Source organism: Cervus canadensis, chromosome 16 (genome assembly GCF_019320065.1).
Source record: "Cervus canadensis isolate Bull #8, Minnesota chromosome 16, ASM1932006v1, whole genome shotgun sequence".
Lineage (NCBI taxonomy): Eukaryota > Metazoa > Chordata > Mammalia > Artiodactyla > Cervidae > Cervus > Cervus canadensis.
In genome coordinates this window covers 8,231,054-8,257,652 of record NC_057401.1, presented here as the reverse complement: position 1 = coordinate 8,257,652, position 26,599 = coordinate 8,231,054, and the positions used below count along the sequence as shown (strand labels likewise).

Sequence of the window (26,599 nt, the reverse complement as noted above, 5' to 3'; positions counted from 1 at the left end):
TTGGAGAAGAGCAAGTTGTCTTTTGTACAGATGCTTGTTAAAAAGAGGGTGAAGTGTTGGAAAACAAGATTAGAAATGGCTCTGATTTCTGCTGGGATTTTCCATAGATACACTCTGGTGATGCAAGGATCCTTGATAAATATTACTATTGACATGATTTGCAAGTCTTACCATGATTTGGAACATTTAAATGTTTGTGTGTGTGTGTGCATGTGAACCCACTTGCAAGCACATGATATAAGCACTTGGCATTGGCTTGTGGTTACCCACGAGGCAGTATATAACATAATGCAGTCACATTTCCTAAACAGATGTGTTTTCTTTCAAGGTATTTTGATCACAACTATAGCCTCCAAGGGAGAATTGCAGAATTGGCCTGACCTCTTACCAAAACTCTGCAGCCTGTTGGATTCTGAAGATTACAACACTTGTGAGGTGAGGACTTTTGCTTCATGTATAACTTTTCTTGTCATGTTGTGTATTAGTAATCTTGAGGGGGAAAAAAATTCCTCTGAAACAAAAAACACCAAAACTTAGAGACCTAAAGTTACCTTTTTGTTTTAAGTCAGTGATCATTTACCTTACTGTTTTCTATAAAGACCATTAAGTTATGAAACCTCTTTACTATACTTCCTACAGAGAAACAGCTCCTGTTTTTGTATTTCAGAGCTATTCTTGGGTGAGTATGTGTATCATCAGCAAAGCTGTTGTCAAGCTTAATCAGTTGTATTTTTCGAAGATGGGCTTAATTAAATTTCCTGAATTCCCAGACCATGGGTACATTTTCAGTGTCTCTAAGTTGTTGTGCTGCCTCTTGCATGATACGTCTGAGGTATATCTAGTATTAATTATAAATTATAATCTCTTGTTTGTCACTGATCAGATCAGTAGCAACCTTTCCATTTGGGGAGACAAGAGGGAGTCTGTATGGATTTGTTTTCCTGTAATTTCTCATCTGATGAGGACCTTAACCATCTCTTTCATTAGCAGGTGGAGACCTGCTAATGTTTTAAATGGAAATCATTTAAGATGTTTTGCCTCTTAAGGCAGTGACTTAATCTCCTCAAAAAAGAGCAAGTCTTGGAGGCAGGGCAGGTATAAAAATAACCTAATGTAAAGGAATCAGGTGGTCTGTTTGACTTATGTTTATTGCCAAATTACTGGGGGAGGAGAAGACTAGGGAGAGGGGAAGCTAGCAAAAAGGAGTCTTGAAAAGTCACTCTTTTCCCTCCTCAAAAGGAAAAAAGCTTGCATTCTCATATATATGTTCTCTAGTAATGCCTTGGAAATAGACTAAGATTATAGGAAAACTAAAATAAAAATAATACTTAGCTGTAGGGTAACAGTTGATGAAAATTTAAATAGTGCTTTGGTACAAAGACAACAACATAAAAGACCAAAATCTTAAGCACTTTCCAAGAATAAAACATTTAAACTGATAATCATGAAATCGTGGAGCTGCTGTCATACAGTATTTAGTTAAACTGTGCTGTAGAGAATAAGCACCAAGGTACTGCTGATACAGTTATAAACAGTAAGCTAGGTGGTTGAGGTAACTGATAGGCTAGATGTTGTATACAGGAGCTCGCCAGATAAGCCACTTGGTTGTAAAATGGTTGTAGGGAAACTGCCTGTTGAATACAATTTTTATAAGTGAATGATTTATATGTAAATAATTTTTTAAGGTTTCTTTTTGTATTTCAAAAAGAAGTGATAAAGTGGTTAAATAGACCTGTACATAAACATAAGAGTTTTACATTGTTTTAACATACCAATATTTAGTAAGAGAAAAATTAGTGTTGATTTAAAATTGACAAGAATACTTCAAAAGTTGTTTTTTAGTAAGATGTCATTACTTACAATCCCTACCAACCAAAATTCTAATTCTAAGTCATTTAATGCTAAAATTAAAATGTGCCATTATGTTAAAATTAAGGTTTTAAATCAGTGGTATAATTTTTCTTAAAATTGATGATTAAATATATGGATTTCGTGATTCAGATTTTATGTGGGCTGAGAACATTAATCTGTACAAATTAGTTAATATTCTTCAATTTGCTTTTAAAATAGCTTCATTTTTAATTCTAATAATCGAAATGTCTTTTACAGGGAGCATTTGGTGCCCTTCAGAAAATTTGTGAAGATTCTGCTGAGATTTTAGATAGTGATGTTTTAGATCGTCCTCTCAACATCATGATTCCCAAATTTTTACAGTTCTTCAAGCACAGTAGTCCAAAAATAAGGTATCTATATAGCCAGTATTAAATTCATTTATAAACTCTGATACAAACCTAACCACTCCCTTATTTTGCATTACCTAGTACTTTTGTGTTTGCATGTGCGCTCAGTCGCTAAGTCATGTCCACCTCTTTGCGACCCCAAGGACTATAGCCCACCAGGCTCCTCTGTCCATGGGATTCTCCAGGCAAGAATACTGGAGTGGGTTGCCATGCCCTCCTCAGGGGGTCTTCCCAACCCAGAGATGGAATGGGATCAAACCTACGTCTCCTGCGTTACAGGTGGATTCTTTACCACTGAGCCAACTGGGAGGCCCTCTCAAAAGGAATGCATACCCATTGTTTTTAAATCTAAAATAATTCTCATTGTGTCCCCACCCAGCCTCCTACTCTTGAGAGTGAACAAGTCCTTTTAGACACTTTTACACTTTCTTACAAGTTATTGCTCCACAACCTGCATTTTTCACTTGACACAGAAAGAATGTGAAGGATATGTTAATACATAGAGAATTTTGACTCGGTCTTCTTAATGGTGTGTGTGTGCGTATGGCTATACATACACCATAATATTTTTATGGAGGAATAATTAAATTCTTGCCAGTCTCCTGTAAATAGAAAAAAGCTTCAGTGAACATATTTTAAATTTTGTTTCTAGGTCTCATGCTGTTGCATGTGTCAATCAGTTTATCATCAGTAGAACTCAAGCTCTGATGCTGCACATTGACTCCTTTATTGAGGTAAGATCCCCCCCCCCCCACCGCACCTTACTTTTGAGAAGGCTGGAAAATGTTAATTGCGTATAGTTTTATTTTATGAATGTAATAGCTTGTAATTATGAATTGGCAATATTTAAATTGCTTGTGATAGCATTAAAATTGGATACAGTATAAACTTTATAATTCTTGTTAACTGGGAAAAAACTACTTTTCTTTTCATACTGAGTCTTTTTTTTTTTCATACTGAGTTTTTTATTTGTATAAACACTGTGATATATGTTTGATACCTTGATTATAAAAATTTCTGCTTCAGTGTACTGTTCAAATTGCATATGGAAATTAAGCCTCCAAGCTCATTTGTGATAGGAACATGAAGAGGCTGAGTAAATTTGATAAAGAATCTGAAGGTTTAGACTGAAAGGATAGCACTTCTGTTTTTTCCATTGGTTTTCAGTGTAAAATGAGAGGTTTGGGAGAAAAATTGATGCATGTTAGTGAGCATTTCTGAAGTTACTTTTTAATAAAAGCGGAAAGACGACAGACATAGTTTTTTTGACCATTCAATTCTAAGCAGTGGAGTTTCTTTTCGGGACTTCTGCTTGGTAACAGCAATTTTGAAAGGGTTATTAAAGTTCCTTAAGTATTTCACTTTTATTTTCATCAAATGAAATTTAGTCTATTCCTTTTCAAAGATCTTCCAGAGACCATACTGCTGGTATTCCTGTCGGGAAATTACCAGAAAGCGCTGAGGGAAAATTGTCTTTTTTTCCTTATCACTTAAATTGACAAACTTCTTTCTTAAACGACTGAGCAACTGAATTGAACCGAACCAATCAACTAGAAGTAGTAGCCATTAGAGTCCGCAAGCCATTTGAAAACAAAATTATGCATCTTAAATGCAGTTTGCTGAGTACCTGCTGTGCCTGGTGCTAACAGTACATAAATTTTATGCTTCAAGGTGCTTCAGTCTAGTTTGGGATAGAGGGTAGTGGACTACTTCTAATGTAGGTAGTATTAGAAGTCTGGAGAGTAACACTGCCTCTGTTCAGATCCCAGCTCCACAGCTTAGTAGCTGTTAACCTTGGGCACCTCATTTAACTGCTATTTTCAGTTTTTAATCATTTAACTGGTATTTTCAGTTTTTAATAAAGCTAATAATAGACCCTACTTTGTTGGATTGTTATAAAGGTATTTGCTAAAAATGGAACAGTGCCTAATGGAAAGTAAGCACTCCACATGCTAGCTACTGCTGTTATTTTTAGAAGCAGTAGTAGTTTTTGTTGTAATTACAATAGTATTTCCACTCAGTAGTGTTCTTTCATAGATTATTAAAGAGAGCAGTGATGGATACACCAGCATCTTATACAGAGATGTAATGTAGAAAAAAATTTTCTGAAGATAAAAACACAGGACCATACTTAGCAAGTGGAACAAGAACATTTCCTGACATTTAAAATTATTTTCCGTAAGTGTTAAATACCATATTAACACTTCTTTGCTGCTTGATAACACAGTAAAGTTCACCAGTTCTTCATCCTTTTCTTCAGTTACCAGTGGTTTTATCAGGGGTTGAAGTCATGCCTGCTGAGTCGGATGGTACTGATGAAAAGTGTAGTTGTTCAGTCGCCAGGTTGTGTCCAGCTCTTTGTGAGTCCATGGACTGCAGCACACCAGGTCTTTCCGTCCTTCACTGTCTCCTGGAGTTTGCTCAGACTCATGTTCATTGAGTCAGTGATGCCATCCAACCGTCTCAATTCTGTGTCACCCCTGCTTCTCATGCCCTCAGTCTTTCCCAGCATCAGGGATTTTCCAGTGAGTTTTTTAAGTCCTCACAATGCAACATACTATCACATTTGATATTTAAATTATTCTATTGTCTTACCCTTTCTTTGTAATAAGATTTCAGATTCATCTGTTTGGAGACGTTTCTGTGGTCCTGGGAAGAGACAGTGGGACACATTGGATTTTAATTATTTTAGCTCTTTTTTTGTTGCTTTCAATTTGTGTGTGTGTGTTTGTGTGTAAATAAAGTAAAACCTCAGGAGTGAGATAGGGAAGGCTTACTGTTTTTTCTTCTCGAATCTCCACTTGAACCTCTTCAAGAGACAACTTCTAGTGAAGGCTTGTTGGTATAGTGAATTGAGTGTGGACTTACACATAATTTTGTGAAAACCAATTTCAGGTCCCCCACTTGCTTGCAAGTTACATGATGTCTAACCTGCATTTCTCTCTCAATCTGTAAAATTGAATAACAACATCTTGGAGTTGTTGCTGAATGGAGAACCATTCAGATTTTTTTTTTTTTTTCTTTTTTTCACTTTTAGAGAAGCTTGTTGAGAACAGCATCAGATTGATTGCTACCTTTATTATTTTTTAATAGCTTGACTTAGTGAACAACAGTTTAGGGTTAGGTTGTTAGAAACTCTCAGTATATATGTCCCAATTGTTGATGCTCTTACAGAACATGCGCCTGTTAAGAATCAGTGTTGGTAGGAATACTCTCTTGACAGTCATTTTGAAGGGTAAATCAGATTGTATTTTAATAATTATCTTTACTTCTGGGTGAGCTGGATGAATGCTCCTCTGTCCTAATGACATGGTTTTATTCTCGCAAACTAAAAATTACTTCAGAACACAGCCACTCATACGCTAGTTTGAAAGAATGGCTATAGATCATTTACTGAAGTCATAATTTTTGGCAGTTAGTTTCCTGTGTTTGTCTTTATAATCTAATACTGTGGGCCAATTAATTCATAAACCTTTATTTGTGCTATATCTTAGAGTTTCTTTAAATATTACCACCTTACAGGTAATATTATTGGGTATAAACCTTCCTAATATATTGGAATATTTAACTAGAAGAAAATTTTTCTTGTGCAATAGAATCTCTTCGCCTTGGCTGGTGATGAAGAACCAGAGGTACGGAAAAATGTATGCCGGGCACTTGTCATGTTGCTTGAAGTTCGGATGGATCGCCTGCTTCCTCACATGCATAATATAGTTGAGGTAATACAAGCAATTTAAAAACTTTCTCCTCCTCTTCCCCTCAAGGAAATTCTTGGACACAAAACATATAGTGTGAAATCACTGTTTTCTTATTTGTCACATTGTGGGAGGGGGGTTAAAAATTAGTTATGATTGCCTCAAAATTATAAATTATCATTATGGTGATTTTTCTTTCATGAGATTTAAGATGTTATAGAGAGGAAAGTAATTTACAGGAGTAGATGGCTTTTAACTGTAGTGTAACTAGGAAATATTTAGATTATTTGTATTTACTAGATACTACTTAGGCCAATAAAATTGTAGTAGATAAAAGTTTGTTTTCTACACGTTACTGGTAAATTGATCTGATCAAGTTTTGATTTATGGTAACAGTGAGATTTCTAAGTCGAAAATACATAACCTTTATAGTGAGTTCTGATAGACCATTTAGATTTTAAAAGGTTCTCTTTCAGTTTTTATTTGATTAAAATAATTTTATTAGGATATTGTAAGTGCATTGATCACTGATCAGCCATAATTAATGTAAGGAATACATAATAGCGACTTACTATTAGGACAGTGTAATTTATTGGGCAATACTCATTATTGCTAGAAGAGTCATGCCTAATTTTCATATTATTGAACATAGTTGTACTTGAAGGATGGCATCTCTAAGACCTGCGAGAGGAAGGATAGCATTCATGATGTTCAGCAATTCCTTTTCTAAAACATTAGGAAAAATAGATGTAGTGATAAGGATATGTAGCAGCAGAATGGGAATAAATGACATTTTTGCTGATAAATCTATTCTCTCTGAGTGTTTCGAAGAATCAGGTGGCGTTGGTTGAAAATGTCATGAGTTTGGAGTTAACCAGAAAATTGAGAAAAGTGTTTTACCATTTGTCATGTCACAGCTGGGGAACCTCATTTGTGAGACTGCAGTTCTTTCGTCAGCGATGTTCTGCATTGTAGTAGGACATGGGAGGGGGTGACCTATCACAGTGGTTGTGTTGCTGTATTTTGTAATGTGAGATGTTTCATTCAGGAATGCATCACTTGACCCCAGTTTCAGCCCCAGGTACATTGGGAATTGATGCCTTTGATTCTTTTGTTTTTGCATGTAAGGTTTTTATGGAGGGGTGGGGTTTGCCAAGCTGCACGGCTTGCAGGATCTTAGTTTCCCAACTAGGGATCAAACCCAGGGCCCCAGCAGAGAGAGCACTGAGTCATAGCCACTGGATCACCAGGGAGTTTCCTGGTTTTGAGATGTTTTTTTAAAAGGAGGTTTGGAGAGATTGGGAGATCAGATAGATGTTCTTCCAACTAAGTGAATTTGGCTTGGTATGTTCAAAGTATATGATAAACCTATTTTGTTGGCAACTAAAAATTGTAGTTGAAGTCTCTCTCTACTTTCTTTAAAAGAAAAAATCTTGTATAATATGTATATATCTTCTTAAGTATTGGAAGTATTAATATATATAGTTGACCCTTGAACAACACAGGTTTTAACTGCATGGGTCCACTCATAGACAGTTTTTTGTTTGTTTTTTTTTAAACTAAATCTAGTACTACATAACCCAAGATTGGCTGAAACTGCAGATGAGGAACTGCATATATGGAAGATTGGCTATATATGTGGATTTTTTTGACTGCTTGAAGGGTTGGCACCCCTACCCTTGGTTGGTTCAAGGGATAGTTGTAATTATAAGAGACAGCTTGGGTAGTTATATTATAAAAAGATGATCCGTTTTATGAAAGGTTTAATGGAGTTTATTTTGAGAAGCAGACAGACATGAATTGGACACTTTATATTAGGCAACATTCTAAAACAGTAGTTCTTAAGTTTGGCTGCTTTTTAGAATTGATTAGGAGGCTTTTTTTAAAGAAATCCAAACCCTAAATTGAGAACTGCTGTAAAGGGTAAGGCCCATAGCAAAGGACTCTTAACTTGCTGAAATTGGATTAGGTTTAATTGTATGCTTTGAACTGATTAATACTAAGGCTCTTTCGCTTACAGTACATGCTACAGAGGACCCAAGATCAAGATGAAAATGTGGCTTTAGAAGCCTGCGAATTTTGGCTCACTTTGGCTGAGCAGCCAATTTGCAAAGATGTACTCATAAGGCATCTTCCCAAGTAAGTATTTCTTCTTACCAGTGCTGTCTTGTTAACAGTGATTCCTCGTTTTCATATTTTTAGATTGCATACTTAGGCCATCAGGTAGTGAAGTTCTAAAGAAGTCGAGCTTAATTTTACTGATGGTATAAGTAAAGACATTTTTTTAAGAAGCAATTCCTTTTGTTTTCTAAACTACATGAGGGTGGTTTATGCTGTGAATTATAACTTATTTTGGATAATCCATGGCAATTTTTTATAATCTTGTAATTTTGACTGTGGACTCTTTCCCGCCCCCCCACCCCCAAAGGTCTTCTTACTAGTTATGCTAAGCAGTTTTTGGTTAACATATTGTTAAGTCTACTTTTAAACCAATGAATGCTGTTAAGTCAGTTTTTTTAATACATTTTTCCAGTATTGAGATAAATTGAATTTGATGTAAAGCTATTATTTTTAGGTATATAACAGTGATTTATGAAATACATATGAAATCAATTAAAGTCAGTCGTTTTTTAAAGTAGTGCTCATGTTCTTTTGAAAATAAAATACAGGCTCATAAACTTAATTTTCTATATGAAAACTTAAACTCCATTGGATTTTCACCCCCTTGAGTAATCAGTTGTTATTTTGGGTTTGTTGTCTTTTAATGTGTTTTTTTCTGTGTTAATACTGTATGCATGTGTGCATGTTCGGTCGACACAATGGACTGTAGCCCACCAGTCTCCCCTGTCCTTGGGATTTCCCAGCAAGAATTCTGGAGTGGGTTGCCATTTCCTCCTCCAGGGGATCTTCCCAACCCAGGGGTCGAATCCACATCTTCTGCATTGGCAGGTGGATCCTTTATCATTGAGCCTAAGCCACCTGGGATGCCCAATACTGTATACCAGATGTCATATATTCAGTGTTTTGGAAAGAAATAAGTTTGATAGTATGAATAAGGCATCTATCTATAGTGACTGCTTAAAATTTGATTTACTGTTTTGTGGTTGGCTCTTGTCAGTTATTATAAGTTGTGCCCTTTCGTCCATGTCTTTAGTCTAAACTTTGAAGTACTGTTCCATCATGGTGTTCTCTAGTGAAGTTATACCAGCTTATAATACACTAGCAGTGTCTCATCTTATCACAACTTTTGCCATCCATTAATTACAGTTTTTCTAATCTTAGCCATCTAATACGCAAAAAAAAAAAAAAAATTTGTTTTAATATGTTGTATTAGTGGAGTCACATTTTTTTCAAAAGTTAATATACTTGGATGTTCTCATTTTCATATAGTCAGTTCTTACCAAGAAAACAATTCCACCTATATTTTATTCTAGTCAATCTAGAATTTATTTGGGAGTAAAGTGTAAGGTGTGCTAAATGGAATCCCCCCCCTCACCCCCCACCCCACCAAGAAATTTATTCTTCTCTCTAATTTGTGATGCCACTTTTATCATATGCTTGTTTTTTACTGTTGGATCATATAATTCTAAATCTTATAAAAAACAGACATTAATTCTTATAAAGCTGAAGAGATTTTATTAATGCAAACCTAAGCTCTAACATTAGGAGATGATAAGAGCAGTTATAAATTGGTGGTCTCTTTAATCAGTTGTTATTTTTGGTTTGTGGTCTTTTAATGTGTTTTTTTCTGTGTTAATACTGTATGCATGTGTGCATGTTCGGTCGACACAATGGACTGTAGCCCACCAGTCTCCCCTGTCCATGGGATTCTCCAGGCAAGAATACTGGAGTGGGTTGCCATGCCCTCCTCCAGGGGATCTTCCCGACAACTGCATCTCTTGCGTTGGCAGGTGGATTCTTTACCACTAAGCCACCTGGGAAGCCTGAACCTTAGCTTACTCATCTGTAAAATAGGGATCATTATACCTTTCTCACTAGGTTATAAAGAAGTTGCTTTATTAATAAGCCCACAGCTGGTACTTATATGAGTATGAATTTCTTTTGCCTATTCATTCTTTTCCCATGCCACACAAACCAATTAAAGATAGAATTTGGAAGCAGCAGGCTGTGGACAGTGTTAGGTGTTTCCAGAGTATTCTCCTACCTTTTGTCCTCATTAGACTAATTTTAGTATGTATGGTTGAACAGTGAGAAAACAAAGTTTAAGAAACCTGTCAAAGGTAAAAACCATCATAGCTGCAAGAGGTACTAAAGTTAATTATTTTGACCTTTACCTAACATGTTTGATACATATTTTTTTAACTAGTCATAAATATTTCAGTATACCTGAAATTCCATGTTTACAGACATCATTGTTCTCTTTTGGTGACTACATAATATTTAAGATTGAATATAATATCCTAACTTAACTATTTTCTTATTGAAAATTTCTTAAGAAATGAAAATTAAAATTTCTAAACTTTTACAGACTATGCTAACCTTGTCCATAGAGCTCTTTTTTCCTTTTTGCATTATTTCTTTTGAATAAAATCCTTCAAATTTTCTGTTTTTATATTTTAAACACTATCATCTCTTTTATTAAAAGAAATAGAAATACTGAATGTAGGCTCATTGTAAAAATATCAGCCATTTAGAAATAAAGTAGAAGATGGATATTGTCCCTTTTTAGCCTACTCACTCACCTCTGAAGATACCGGTTTATTGTATAGCTTTCCTAGTTAACCTGTGTATATAAGTAATTATATAGGTAATCTTATTTTTTAAATAATTTTTTATTGGAGGTTAGTTGGTTTACAATGTTCTTTTAGCTTCAGATGTGCAGCAAAGTGAACCAGTTACACAAGCACGTATATCCACTCATGTTTAGGTTCTTTTCCCATATAGGCCATTACAGAAGTTTAAGTCGAGTTCCCTGTGCCCTACTTAGTCACCTATTTTATATATTGTCATCATACTCAGTCACATCCAACTCTTGTGACCCCGTGGACTGTAGTCCACCAGGCTCCTCTGTCCATGGGATTTCCCAGGCAAGAATACTAGAGTAGGTTGCCATTTCCTTCTCCAGGGGATTGTTCTGACCTGGGGATCAAACCTACATCTCTTGTATCTCCTGAATTAGCAGGTGGATTCTTTACCACTGTGCCACATGGGAAACCCATTTTATATAAAAATGTGTTTAGTCGATCCCAATCTCCCGATTTATCCCACCCAACACCAGCCCCCCACCCCCTGCCCGTGACCATAAGCTTGTTTTCTGCATCTGTGACTTTATTTCTGTTTTGTAAGTTCATTTGTACCATTTTTTTTTCTTTCCACATATAAGTGATATGATATTTGTCTTTCTGTCTCTCTGACTTGACTTAACTCAGTATGACGATCTCTAGGTCTGTCCATGTTGCTGCAAATGGCATTATTTTTGTTCTTTTTTACGGTGAGCTTCATTTCATGTGATTTTTCTTTTTTGCTGTCTGTATGTCTTTGGAGAAATGTCTGTTTAGATCTTGCACTTTTTGATTGGGTTGTTTGTGTCCTTTTTTTTTTTTTTTTTGAGCTGTATGAGCTATTTGTGTGTTCTAGAGATTAATTCCTTGTTGTGTGCTTTGTTTGCAACTATTTTCTCCCAATCTGAGGATTGTCTTTTCATTTTATCGTTTCCTTTGCTGTACAGAAGCGTTTTAAAGTTTAATTAGGTCCCATTGTTTGTTTTTGTTATGTTCATTAGGAGGTGGATCAAAAAAGATCATGCTGGAATTTATGTCAGTGTTCTACCTATGCTTTCCTCTGTAAGTTTTATGGTGTCTGGTCTTAAATTTAGGTCTTTAATCCGTTTATTTTTGTGTATGGTGTTAGGGAGTGTTTAATTCCGTTCTTTTACATGTATAGCAGTCCACTTTTCCTGGCACCGCTTACTGAAGACACTTTTCTCCGTTGTATATTCTTATCTTCTTTGTCGTGGATTAGGTGACCATAGATACATGGGTTTATCTCTGGACTTACTATCCTGTCTGACTGAAACATATTTCTGTTTATATGCCAGTACCATCCTGTTTGATTACTGTAGTATTGTAGTATAGTCTGAAGTCAGGGAGCCTGATTCCTCCAACTTTGTTTCTCAAGATTGCTCTGGCTATTCAGGGTCTTTTGCGTTTTAAGACAAATTGTGAGATTATTTGTTCTAGTTCTGTGGAAAATATTATTGGTAATTTGATAGGGACTGCAATGAATCTATAGATAGCTTTAGGTGGTATAGTCATTTTGACTATAGTGATTTCTTCTAATCAAAGAACATGGGATATCTCTCTCATCTGTGTCATTTTTTTATTTCTTTCATCAGTATCTTACAGTTTTCTGAATACTGGTCTTTGGCATCCTTGAGTAGGTTTATTCTTAGGTATTCTTTTTGATGTAATGGTAAATGGGATTATTCCCTTAATTTCCCTTTCTGATCTTTTGTTGTTAGTATATAGGAATATATACTGTATTTCTTTATGCATCCTTTATTTCTTTTTCTTATCTGATTGCTGTGGCTAGGAATCTCAATGTTTTTAATACAAATGGATGTGAGCTTATGTATTTTGCACCTGTGGTTTTTTCTGTTTTTCCAATTTCACTGTCATTTGCTTCTTTGTTTATGACTGTGCATCCAAAAATAAGATCCTTACAGGATCTTAGTTCCCCAACCAGGGGAACTACAGTGAAAGCCCCTACAGTGAAAGCAGAGTTCTAAGCACTGGACTTTGGGGAAATTGCCAGTTGTAATTTATTTTTAACCAGGCCCTTAGTCATGAACATTTAGATTGTTTCCATTGTTCTTAGTCTTGCATCATGGAACATCAGTCTAAGAATTGGGAATGTTCGTTCATGTATTTGGGATAAATTCTTAGGGGAGAAATTGCCAAAAAAAACGAAATTATTGTTTTTATTTTTAAGCACTCTTGACAGGCTATCTTGTCCACTCTAAAATTCCATCTAGTAGATTCTATGCATGAGTATTTAAAAGGCCTAAGATACGTATTAGGAGTACTCATCATTGGAGAAGGGCAGACATAGAATAGCTGTAAGGCAGTATTAACAGTAGTGGTGGTATTATTAGTATTCATGAGGTTGTTGAGACTTCGAGATCTTTAGATCTTTGTTTCATGAATTTCTGTCTTTATAGGTTGATCCCTGTGTTAGTGAATGGCATGAAGTATTCAGATATAGATATTATCCTACTTAAGGTAAGGAAACTATCCTCTTATGAATAAGGATGTTTATTTTCATTGACTTACAGATCTTTGAATTTGACTAATAGGACATTTATTTAGAGTAGGCTCTATTTAAATAAGCTTTCTGTTATATAATATGCTATGGAGTTCAAAGGTAGAAGCAAACACAATGAATTTGACTGGCAGATTCTAGCTTAATTGAAACTAGTTGGTGACACTAGGTGAGTTAGCATGAATTTCCTGATATTTCTGACTGTTGGGGGTTCATTTTAAAATAATCTTAAATATGTTCTGAATTTGATTCAGATACTCTAGATTATACCAGATGTTGGGAAACCGTCTTACGTGGTTCAAAGTCCCTGATAATCTAGCATGGATTATGTGATAGCCTGTTCTCCCCTTCACAAAGAGCTATTTTCTACGCAGGGGCAAGCAGAAGATGTATACAGCTGACCCTTGAACAGTGGGATATTAGGGGCACTCACCTCCAGTGCAATCAGAAATCCCTGTATAACTTCAGAGTTGGCCCCTCGTGTCCATGGTTCCATATCTGCAAATTCAACCAACCACAGATTGTGTAGTGGTCTAATACTTGATTTACTGGAGAGAAATCTGCATCCTGTTTGAACTGGACATGCAGTTCATGCCCATACTGTTCAAGCATCAACTGTATTTCAGAATCATCCGTCACACTATCTGTGGGCCTGCAGGTCAAACCCATATGTTCAAGCATCAGCCGTTTTTCAGAATCATACGTCATGCTGTCTGTGAATATTCTCATTCTTTTACCCGTACTATTAGCTTATAATGAGTATAACCAGAATTTTCCTTTTAAAAAATACACAGGGTGATGTTGAAGAAGATGAAACAATTCCTGATAGTGAACAAGATATAAGGCCACGGTTTCATCGATCAAGGACAGTGGCTCAGCAGCATGATGAAGATGGAATTGAAGAGGAGGAGGATGATGATGATGAAATTGATGATGATGACACGATTTCTGACTGGAATCTAAGTAAGTCATAGAGAAGCACAGTCGCCTGCTTGGATAACAGTTTAATTGAGAAATAACTCACATCCTACAATGCCCTCATACCTGCTTCACTTAACCATACAAAAGAATACAATTTAGTGGTTTTCAGTGTATTCATAGAGTTGTGCAACCATCACCTCAGTAAATTTTGAAACATTTTTGTCACCCTAAGAGAAACTACATACTTAGTAGTTTCTCCCATTTTCTGAACTCCTCTGGACATTTTCTGTAAGTAGAATTATACAAAAAGTGGTTCTTTATGACTGATTTATCTGTTCATCAGCAGATGGACATTTTATTTCTCCTCATTGGCTGTTGTGAGTAGTAATGCTATGAACAGTTGTACAAGGTTTGATATGTGGTCCTAAGTTTTTGGTTCTCTTGGGTATATACCCAGGAATAGGATGACTGGATCACATAGAAACTTTTATGTTCAATATTTTGAGGCACCGCCAGACTGTTTTTCACACTTACTCCGCCGGCTGCTTTCCCCCTAGCAGTGTCTTAGGGCTACAGGTTCTCCACATGTTTGCCAGTGCTTTTTGGGTGTCTTCTTCTGGATGTGAAGTAATGATCTTATTGTGGGTTTGTTTTGTTTCTTCCTGATGGGTCTGTTCTTCATTTGCTTGTCATCATATTCCTTAAAAAGACTTTAATCTCACAGTGTCGCTTCTCAAAGGGGTATAGGTTTTGTTGGATACAAAATATGTAGGAAATGTGTTTTGTTGGATGCAAAATGTATGTTTGATACAAAATACATATGGAATAGGAACGTTGGCCATGGCTTTTCCTGTTTTTGTAACTTATTTTTTTTATGTCATAATTTGCATGAAGATTGGTTGATTATCATGCATATTTCTAAGATAATGTAAATCCCTTTCTCATCCAAACTTCCAAATATGCTTTTTAAAATTTCTGTTTTCAACATTAACTACAAATCCACATCATCTGTTCAGCCTGCGTTGCGGGCCACACACTAATTAGATAAATCTGGGGAGAACCTAGACACCTAGGTTTTGCTTGGGTGCTGGTTTTTAAATCTTTACTTCTATAGTTCACAGCACATTGGATGTTTTGGGCCACTAATTCTTTGCTGTGGGCTTGTCCTGCCTATTATAGAATTTTGAGCAGCATCCCTGATCTCTCTCCAGTAGATGGCAGTAGCGCAGGAGATTAGAGGGAGAACACACATAAGATTGCAACAAGCAGCAGTGTCTTGAGATATTGCCAGGTGGTCACTGGGACACAAAATCACCACCAGTTAAGAACCACTCTGTGATTCAGAAGACTGAGATTTCTAATAACTGATGGCATGGTTAGGGACGTGAATGATCGTCCTGAACTGTGTCATTCATTTGGAATAATGCTGATTATTCCAATTTAGTTCCCTATAACGGTTCCTTAGAGTGACCAGTATACCCAGCCCTAGGCAAAAAGAGAAACTTGCCCAAGGTTAGCATAGCTAGTACTGGTGGCACATGTAGTTCTGGAACCCGTATGTTACAGAACAAGAAAACCCAACGTCTTCATTACTATCACAAATTACTTCCCATTGTATGCCAACTATAAGGTTAGGGGGAGGATGAATTAAGATTTAATGTGGATAACTGCAAAAGTTATTATGTTGCATTGGGGAGGGAGGGGGGATGCTTCTTTTCACTCACCTGTATGTTTTTCCATAAACACCTACAGGCTTATCTGTATGGGTTTACCTTAGTCTGTCAGGCTTTTCTTTCTTATACTTCATCAGTTCAGTTCAGTTGCTCAGTTGTGTCCGACTCTTTGTGACCCCATGGACTGCAGCACGCCAGGCCTCCCTGTCCATCACCAACTCCCGGAGATGACTCAAACTCATGTCCATTGAGTCGGTGATGCCATCTAACTATCTCATCCTCTGTCGTCCCCTTCTCCCACCTTCAATCTTTCCCAGCATCAGGGTCTTTTCAAATGAGTCTGTTCTCGGCATCAGGTGGCCAAAGTATTAAGAGTGTCAGCTTCAGCATCAGTCCTTCCAATGAATATTCAGGACTGATCTCCTTTAGGATGGACTGGTTGGATCTACCTTGCAGTCCGAGGGACTCTCAAGAGTCTTCTCCAACACCACAGTTCAAAAGCATCAATTCTTCAGTGCTCAGCTTTGTTTATAGTTCAGCTCTCACATCCATACATGACCACTGGAAAAACCATAGCTTTGACTAGATGGACTTTGTTGGCAAAGTAATGTCTCTGCTTTTTAATATGCTGTCTTGATTGGTTGTAACTTTCCTTCCAAGGAGTAAGCGTCTTTTAATTTCATGGCTGCAGTCACCATCTGCAGTGATTTTGGAGCCCTCAAAAATAAAGTTTGTCACTGTTTCCACTGTTTCCCCATCTATTTGCTGTGAATTGATGGGACTAGATGCCATGATCTTCGTTTTCTGAATGCTGAGTTTTAAGCCAACTTTTTCACTCTCCTCTTTCACTTTCATCAAGAGGCTGTTTAGTTCTTCTTTGCCTTCTGCCATTAGGGTGGTGTCATCTGCATATCTGAGGTTAGATAAGTTAAATAAGCAGGGTGACAGTATACAGCCTTAACGTTCTCCTTTCCCAATTTGGAACCAGTCTGTTGTTCCATGTCCAGTTCTAACTGTTGCTTCTTGACCTGCGTGCAGATTTCTCAGGATGCAGGTCAGGTGGTCTGGTATTCCCTTCTCTTTAAGAATTTTCTAGTTTTTCTTATACCTCATAGATAATGCATTTTTTTATCAAGTGAAGTTTTTAGCAACCCTGCATTGATCAAGTCTGTTGGTGCCATTTTTCCAATAGCATTTACTCGCTTTTGTGTCTCTGTCACATTTTGGTAATTCTTTTTCAAACTGTTTTGTTATTATTACACTTGTCATGACAGTGTGTCATCAGTGATCTTTGGTGTTAACTGTTATAATTGTTTCGGGGCTCCATGAACCGTGCTCATGAGACAGAGGACTGTATGTATGTTGTATGTGTTTTGACTGCTCTGTCCACAAGCCATTCCCCATCCCTCCCCCTCTCCTTGGGCCTCCCTGTTCTCTGAGACGCAACACTTAAAATCAAACCAGTTAATAACCTTTCAATGTCCTCTTGTATGTTCAAATGAAAGGAAGAGTTGCATATCTCTCACTTTAAATAAAAAGTTAGAAATGATTAAGTTTAGCAAGGAAGCAACGTTAAAACTGCAGATAATGGTTAGCATTTTTTTAGCCTTAAAATGTGTATCAATTAAGGTGTGTATGTGGTTTTTTAGACATAAAACTATTGCACACTTAATATAAATGACACTGTAACTTGAGCATAACTTTTATATGTACTTGGAAACGAAAAGTTTTATTTGACTCACTTTATTGCAGTGGTCTAGAATTGAACCTGCGTTATCTGAGGTATGCCTGCATCTTCTTTTTTGGAGGAGAAGCTGATTTTCCAGAAGTGAAATCAGATTGTGTGTACTTTGCTGATTCTTTTCTGCACATCATATAACTCATCCTGTATTAGTACTTAAAAGATTTCATTTTGTTTCATGGCAGTGTAATATTTATATGAGTGGAACTACCATACAGTTTAACTAAGATCGTTATTGATGAGTAAAGTGTTATTTCTGACCAGTGTAGCAGCTTTATTTTTTTTAAAAAAAATTGGTAGTCATATACAAAATAAAATATTTTCATGATTACTGATTCTTGTCATGAAGTGTTTTGGTCAATAGAATTTTTTTCTTTCCTGTGATTACCTCCTATTTAATTGAATTATTTAAAATTTTGTAGAGATAAAAATGTGTTACATACAACACATTTTCTCTACATATAGATAGATTTATAGATACATAACTGAATGATAGTAGAAGTTAATATAACATTTTTGAATTAAATATTTCCTTAGGAAAATGTTCTGCAGCCGCCCTAGATGTTCTTGCAAATGTATATCGTGATGAACTTTTGCCACATATTTTACCCCTTTTGAAAGAATTACTTTTTCATCATGAATGGGTTGTTAAAGAATCAGGCATCTTGGTTTTAGGAGCAATTGCTGAAGGTAAGTCTAAGTCAGACTTAAACTGTAAAGTCCTCAATAGGTGTAAATGTTGACATGGCTACTTTAAGGAATAGTTAAGCAGAAGCGATTCACATGCTTTGTTTACTGACTTGTGTTCCTAATAAGATAAGACTGTTGAGGTAGATAGACCGTGATCCACATTAACCTTAAAAAGAATATTTGAGTCTAAAAGCCATCTTAGAATGAGTTTTTACTTTCGAGCTAGTTAATTATTATTAAACACCCATAGACTGACTTACAGCCCCAGCCAGATATTTTGCAAATGCTTTTGTTATAATGAAGAGAACAGAATGAGAGGGTTCTGATATCAGAAACATCCCTACTGTTAGAAAAATAACTTGCATAGTTAGGTGTAAGGAACATAAGTCAAGTGTCATCGACCCTAGAAAGAATTATTATTCTTTCCTAGCTGTAAATATCTATCTATAAGAAATTGAAGCATTTTGCATGATTTCTGTAGCAGAAGTAAAATGAGCTTTCCTATTCCTACTAGGAAGACAGGGAAGCCTGGCGTGCTGCAGTCCATGGGGTCACAGAGTCAGACATGAGGGGGTGACTGAACAATAAACCCTACTAGAAGATACTTAAGAGCAATTAGCTCTCATTTCAGTTAATTTAAAAGTTTTGAAATATTATTAAATGTCCTTATTAGAATGGAAATGATTGAATATTTTTCATGGATGCATCTATCAGTTTAGCATTCAACTGAAATAATTTTAACCAAATTTGGCCCTTCCTGAAATATTTAGGGTTTTTTTCCCCTAGGTTGCATGCAAGGCATGATTCCATACCTGCCTGAGCTCATTCCTCACCTTATTCAGTGCCTCTCTGATAAAAAGGCTCTTGTGCGTTCCATAACGTGCTGGACTCTTAGCCGCTATGCACACTGGGTAGTCAGCCAGCCCCCAGACACGTACCTGAAGCCATTAATGACAGAACTGCTAAAACGTATCCTGGATAGCAACAAGAGAGTACAAGAAGCTGCCTGCAGGTAAGACAGATTCATAGCAAATTGTTCATGGTGGGAGAAGGGAGTGTGAAGATTTCAGGGAGAAACTAACTTTCAAGACTGTGACAAAATGTTGATATTAAACTATTAATGGGATTTTTGTTATCCATATCTTCCAGCTGATGGTTTTGCAAATCCAAATGAGACTCTTAACTAGAGATTTGTATTTGCTATTTTCTTCAAATTTTTTTGTTTCCTCACTGGCTATAACATTAGCATTATCTTTCATCCTCATTTCCACGGATATTTGGAGTGGTTGTGGCAAGAGTCCTATTCTTGGAGAAATAGAAAAGTTTGAGCAGGATTGACTTTTTTAGTCTACAGTCAGCTCCATAACTCCTCAGGAAGTCCCGTGGTGACCACCCTTCTGCCACAAGTGGTTCAACTCCAGTAACCACTTTTGTCAGTTGCATTTGGGGTTGTCTGTTCATCAGATCAGCAGTTTCACTACTATCAATATTTCAGTTTTCTGGAATAAATCTTCATCTTCTAAAAAGGCTTGCCATTTATGTTTATAGTTCTTAATTTTTCAAGTAGAATTGCTTCTACTGTTCACTTTGTTAATAAGAAAGAAATAGCTGCTGAAAGAGAGGAAAGTAAGTTTAAGTGTAGTTAGACTCTACCAGATTTGAAAGAGTCTTAATTCATAATGATATGAAAGAAAGTTAAACAAGGGAGCTTTGGTGGTTAATAGCACCAAATTTTTTTTCAAGGGAAGGGAGGGTACACATTATGTTTGCTTTCTGGTAGATGTTTCATTCAGCAGGATTTTTTTTACAAATTGTTAGACATAATAAAATGTGCTTACACCCTCTGCCATCTAAAATTTATAGGCTAGTAAGGTATATAATTTGTGGAAAGTGCCATGAAAGAAATATAGTTCAGTGTTAATGAACAAGACTTTAATTAACAAATGGCTTAAGCCTATCATTTTAGGAAATTCCTGCCTGGCTAGGACAGAAGAATATAACCTTAATTTTATAAATGAAGGGCCAGATACACCTTAAAGTCAAGAAAAATTTAGGTATAAGTTGAAGTAATTGCCCTGAGACCCTAGAGTTTGTTCCTTTCTTGTGTATTTGTCCTAACAAATAAGCTACAAGTAAACAAATTTCTGATAACAAATGCATTGTGCATTCTCATGGATTGTGTAGGGCTTAGAGAAAAAATTTTAAACTTCACTGAAGAAAAATTGGCAAACATAATTGCATATACTTAAAAGTATACAACATGTTGATTTGATACACGTAAATATGGTAGAACACTCACCAAGATTAACATAGGTAACTATTTTGTGAGAATGCTTAAGATCTACTCAGCAACTTCTAAGGACTCAATGCTGTATTAACTGTCATCACCATGCTGTATATTAGGTACTTTGGAATTTATTCTTATAGTTGAAAATTTGTGGCTGCCAGCCCCTCATTCCCTCTCCCACTAAGAGAGACATTTGCGAGACCATGATACTACTCTGTTCTCAGACGTCTCAAACACACTGTTAAAAGTGCTTCTATCATTTTGTGGCACTTGCTATGCAAATGAAGGTTGAAGAGTTGGGGTTTTTTTTTTTTAATTGAAGGATAATTGCTTTACAAAATTTTGTTTTCTGCTGTCGAACCTCAACATGAATCGGCCACACGTATGCACATGTTCCCTCCCGTTTGAACCTCGCTCCCATCTCCTGCCCCGTCCCATCCCTCTAGGTTCATGCAGAGCCCCTGTTTGAGTTTCCTGAGCCATATAGCAAATTCCCATTGGCTATCTATGTTACATATGGTAATGTGAGTTTTAACAGTTTTAATTCTAGTGTCACTAGTCTGGAACATCAGTAAAATGTAAACTCCCTGAAAAAGGGGACATTGTTTTGTTCGTTGCTATGTTTCCAGCCCTCAGTCACCAAATAAGTAGTAAACACCAAATAAATTGTTGAATGAACCAACAATTTTCGATTTTACCATTGTAGTTAAGCAGATACCCATAAGTGTCGATCTCTTTGAAATAAGTGGTAGAGAATGGGAAAGAAATGATAAAACTAAGTATCTGGTGTGGTGAGGTAGGGAGATGTGCATGTAAATAAGTATTCTTTAAACTCTCTACTTAATTTCTTGTCTCTGTTGTGAACTGTTTCTTTTCTACAACAGTAATCTCTCTCCCTTTTTAAATTATAGTGCCTTTGCTACCCTTGAAGAGGAGGCTTGTACAGAACTTGTTCCTTACCTTGCTTATATACTTGATACCTTGGTCTTTGCATTTAGTAAATACCAGCATAAGAACTTGCTCATTCTTTATGATGCCATAGGAACTTTAGCAGACTCAGTAGGACATCACTTAAACAAACCTGTAAGTATCTATGATGAACCATTATGAGAAAAATCAAATAGAAAGCATACTTATACTAAATAAGTTATCATATACTTGAAAATTAAAATGTTTAGGGAGGTACAAACACCTAGTGTTTGCTGCTTTAAGAATATAGGGCTGAAAAAGATAGCAAGTGTACTTACCTTTAAATAATTCTTTACAAAAAGAAATACGTGCACGGTGTGAAAATTACAGCAGCTTATCACATGAATATACCAACACATTTTAGAGTGACTAAAGGAAAGGGGATAAAGGTTTTATACTCTGGATTTCAACTCTGTTTCTAGGAGTGTTGAGAAGAGATGGATGAATCTGATTTGTTTAAATGGGATTTAAGTAATATTAGAATTTTAATATAGCTTGAAATCCCCTGCTGAAGAATAGACTTCATGTTTATGATTATACTGTAAAACATCTTAAGAAATAGTCTGTGTTTATAGGTTGTGCCTAACACTTGGTGCAGGACACTTGTTTGTGGGTTTGCTTTGCTGGTTTTGGTTTTGTTTGATAGGAGGTTTCCTAATGTCTTAGATTAGGCTACTTGGAATCTATGCCCCTGTTTACATGATGACTGTCTATTGATTTGATTGCAGGGATTCTTCTGTCTTAGAACATTTAAATGATCATGAATCTTTTTCTACAAATGTCTTTAATAAATTTATCTGTCATTTATAACTTAGTGAACAGCGAGTCATATTACATGTCACAGGTCACGGGACTAAAAAAATTCAAAGAATAAGTCTTACAATTCTTTCTGTAAAAATTTTATACAATTACTCTATATGGTTTTTAGTTTTCATAGACTCAGCATATACTTGTTTACATATGATAGTGGAGCTTTCTGTGTTTTTCATCATTGTAATTTAGGAATATATCCAGATGTTAATGCCTCCACTGATCCAGAAATGGAACATGTTAAAGGATGAAGATAAAGATCTCTTCCCTTTACTTGAGGTATTTTACTGACCATTTGTATGTGTGTTAGTCAGTCAGCTTTATCAGACTCTGCAACCCCATGGACTATAGCCTGCCAGGCTCCCCTGTCCATGAAATTCCCCAGGCAAGGATACTAGAGTGGGTAGCCATTCCCTTCTCCAAAAGTATACTAAGCTGGCAACATTTAGCTAACCTGTTTTTCATTTAAAAAAAAAACACATGTTCAGATCTATAATGACTATATGTAATAAGTGTTAATTTACATTCTGAACCTTTTCTGTTAAAATGCTGAATAAACGTGCAACTCCATATAACTTGAACTGTGGTACATCTGTACCAAGTATGTATGCTCAGTCTCTTCCGTCGTGTCCAGCTCTGCAACCGCATGTAGGGCAGCCCACCAGGTACCTCTTTACCGTATGGGCTTTTCCTGGCAAGAATACTGGAGTGGGTTGCCATGTCCTCCTCCAGGGGATCTTCCTGACCCAGGGATTGAACTTTGTCTCTGCATTGCAGGGGAATTCTTTACCGTTGAGCCACTAGGGAAGCCCAGTGACAAACTATAGAATTTATGTTTTTCTAACCTGTTCTACTTGATAGTAGATTATCTTGGAGATCTTCCCATATAAGTATATATATATATATGTCCATCTCTACTTAACTGTATTTCTTTATGTAGATATACAGCCATGTCATAATTGATGTAGCCTAAATTCTTTTATCTTGTTTATGCATATATATATATACTCATATACATGTGAAGTAGCATTGATACCTTTTCTATATAGTTTGAAGTTTTGTTTTTCATGTATTTAACTACTATTTTTAAACACCCCTCCCCCCAAGTTTATATGCTTTTCAAATAACTGAATGCATTATCAAATGTGGTAACTTAAATCTGGATGAATTGATTTTGGTAGAGCCAGATCAGTCATTCTAGTCTCCCCTAATATTTCAGGGTTCACCACTTCTGCCTTGAATGGTCCCTACCCAGCGAAGTAAAAACTTCTGTGTCAAAGAGCAATGGCTAATTCTGGGCCCAACAGAATAAAAAGAATAATTATAGTTAAATATATTTACTTCCAGGCAAGGCTCAGAATGTGCCCAGTAAGATCTACCCACATTATTGACCAAGATGGGAGGATAAATAAATCTCTCATATTTGAGGGGAAAAAAATAGGAATATGTAATACTGAAATTTGTTCCTGAAAGATAACGTTCATTATAGAAACCTTAACTTTTTTTTTTTTTTTTTTTTTTTTGAGGAAGCCTTCCTTGACTAGCCAGTAAACTTAGCAGCAACAAAACCGCATCCAAAAGAGAGGTTTGAAAAGATGAAACTGCTATACTGTAGAAGAGTAGAAATGACCGGGATTTTATTGAGTATGCTGTCAAGCATTTATCATGATCTTAGTTACACCTGGAAATGTTACATACATCTCCTTTATCCTTCCTAGTGCCTGTCTTCAGTTGCCACAGCCCTGCAGTCTGGCTTCCTTCCGTACTGTGAACCTGTGTATCAGCGTTGTGTAAACCTAGTGCAGAAGACTCTTGCACAAGCCATGGTATTTAAAAAAGTTTTTTATATCTTTCCCTTCTTGGCATCGGAAACGTTTTTCTAAGGATAGGCATAATGTATACATACTTTTTCAGTAATTGGTTTAAAGTAAGTTTTCAAAAAATTGTGTAATTTCAGCTGAACAATGCTCAACCAGATCAATATGAGGCTCCAGATAAAGATTTTATGATAGTGGCCCTTGATTTACTCAGTGGCCTGGCTGAAGGACTTGGAGGCAACATTGAACAGCTGGTAGCACGAAGTAACATTCTAACACTAATGTATCAGTGCATGCAGGTGAGATTTACTGAATTAAAACTAATAGAAACTTTTGGTTCTCTGTGTCAAATTGGGATTAATTTCTGCTTCTTTCTTGCAGGATAAAATGCCAGAGGTTCGACAGAGTTCCTTCGCCCTACTAGGTGACCTGACAAAAGCTTGCTTTCAGCATGTTAAACCTTGTATAGGTATGAGTATTTTCTATTGCTGTAATGTGGTTTTTAACATTATCTTTCATCAGCTGTGTTTTATTATTAAACTAAAGTCTAGTGAAATGCTGACATGTACTAATGTACATTTTACCGGTTAAATCTACTCTGATTGAAGCAGGTGGTTTGGAAGCCCCTATTCTCTTGTTCCTTTGAATTCACCATCATTTCAGCAGCTTGTTAGGTGTTAATGTGACTGAATTTGCTTTAGAGTAAGGGACATGCCCACCTGTGAACCTTGGTCCTGTATGCTAGTTCATAGATACTTCTTGAATAGCCTCTTTGTTTGGTAGAGGTACCCAGAAATAATAATATAATCAAGTTTTCTCATGATAAACCAGCATAAACTATAGGAAATTTCAGTTTTCTTAAAAGTGAATGAATTTTTTTTTCTGTTTTAGTGGCATAGTGTTTGTCTTAGCCTTTTGTGAAGATAATAAGCGATTGCTTGAATAATGTAACCTGAATTGCTGTCAGACCCATAGATTAAATCAAGTTTTGGTTCATTTTCGTTTCTGTATCCCATCATTTAATCTTGATTTAAAATATTCATGTTAATTTTTTTTTCATTTGATACAGTGTGCTTTGGGAGGCCCCCCTCCAGTTTTTTTTTAAGATGTAATTGACATGTATCAAGACTTTTTGTGTGGGGGATGAGAACTTTTAAGATCTACTGTCTTAGCAACTTTCAAATAAACAATACAGTATTATTAACTGTGACCTTCCCAGGTGGCTCAGTGATAAAGAATTCACTTGCCAATACAGAGAATGTAGGTAGGTTCTATCCCTGGGTTGGGAAGATCCCCTGGAGAAGGAAATGGCAACCCACTCCAGTATTCTTTCCAGGAAAATCTCATAGACAGAGGAGCCTGGTGGCCCTACAGTCCATGGGGTCACGAAGAATTGGACATGACTGAGTGACTGAACACACGCATACACACTATTAACTGTCGTTATACTGTGATATACCACATCCCCCAGAAACGAACTTATTTCAGAACCAAAAGGTTGTATCTTTTGACCTTCAATCAGTTGCCAGTTGTATTTTTCAGTCATGTGTTTCTGAACTTGAATAATAACATTAATTATGATGTGTTAAAGTAAGGCATCAAGTTTAAGCCTACCTACTCTAAATGAAAGTGTGGTGAATTATTGTTTTATGGAAAACCTTGTTCTGCAGATACTTTCTACCTGATTGAAGTATTTGAGTTTAAATTTGTACGAAAAGTTTTTTTTTTTTTTTTAAGACTATAGATCATATACCTTCTTCAAAGACTATAGATCATATAGCTTCTTCAAGAGATACACAATGTCTGGTTGTTTGTCTGTTTTTCATGTTACAAACCGTGGATTATTTTCTAGGTTAGTGTTTGTCAAGAGCAATTGGCAATATCTGGAGACACTGTAACACAGGGAATGTGTTACTGGTGTCTGGTGGGTAGGGGCGAAGAATGTTTCTAAATATCCTATAATACATGAGACAGCCCCCTACAATAGAATAATCTGACCCAGATTATCAATATTGCCAAAACTGAGAAATTGTGAAATCAACTGGTATATTAGGGATTAAAAAATTATACTCTAATTCTTCATCCAGTAGAGAGAATACATATGTAGAGATATTTCCCATATCAATAAATTATAGCCCATAGGTGGCTCAGATGGTAAAGAATCTGCCTTTAATGCAGGAAACCCAGGTTCAGTCCTCATGTGGGAAAGATCCTCTGGAGAAGGGAATGGCAACCTACTCCAGCTTTCTTGCCTGAAAAATCCTATGGACAGAGGAGCCTGGCAGGCTATAGTCCATGGGATCGCAGAGTTGAACATGAGTGAGCGACCAACTTTGACAAATCGTACAGAAGAGGCAGGATTATTACTTGATTCTTTCTCTTTATTTACCAGTTTTAAAAGGAACAAATTGATTTCCAGCATCTTGCACAAGTCCTATATTGTATTTCAAGAGTTTAGTTTTTGTTTGTGTTAGT

At 36.2% G+C, this 26,599-nt stretch overlaps 1 protein-coding gene across 3 annotated transcripts in view; it reads left to right on the top strand.

Moving 5' to 3' along the window:
- The window catches only part of TNPO1 (transportin 1), an 89,582-nt gene that overhangs the window by 48,258 nt on the left and 14,725 nt on the right, over positions 1-26,599 (top strand). For all 3 annotated transcript variants that reach the window (XM_043488434.1, XM_043488436.1, XM_043488435.1), the window contains exons 5-18: positions 329-435; positions 2,110-2,243; positions 2,893-2,974; positions 5,837-5,959; positions 7,956-8,074; positions 13,116-13,176; positions 14,011-14,179; positions 18,089-18,241; positions 19,028-19,253; positions 21,440-21,611; positions 22,500-22,586; positions 24,026-24,133; positions 24,265-24,423; positions 24,506-24,593. In XM_043488434.1, coding sequence (XP_043344369.1) covers positions 329-435; positions 2,110-2,243; positions 2,893-2,974; positions 5,837-5,959; positions 7,956-8,074; positions 13,116-13,176; positions 14,011-14,179; positions 18,089-18,241; positions 19,028-19,253; positions 21,440-21,611; positions 22,500-22,586; positions 24,026-24,133; positions 24,265-24,423; positions 24,506-24,593 — 1,788 coding nt within the window. The remainder of the gene's footprint in view (positions 1-328; positions 436-2,109; positions 2,244-2,892; positions 2,975-5,836; positions 5,960-7,955; positions 8,075-13,115; positions 13,177-14,010; positions 14,180-18,088; positions 18,242-19,027; positions 19,254-21,439; positions 21,612-22,499; positions 22,587-24,025; positions 24,134-24,264; positions 24,424-24,505; positions 24,594-26,599) is intronic.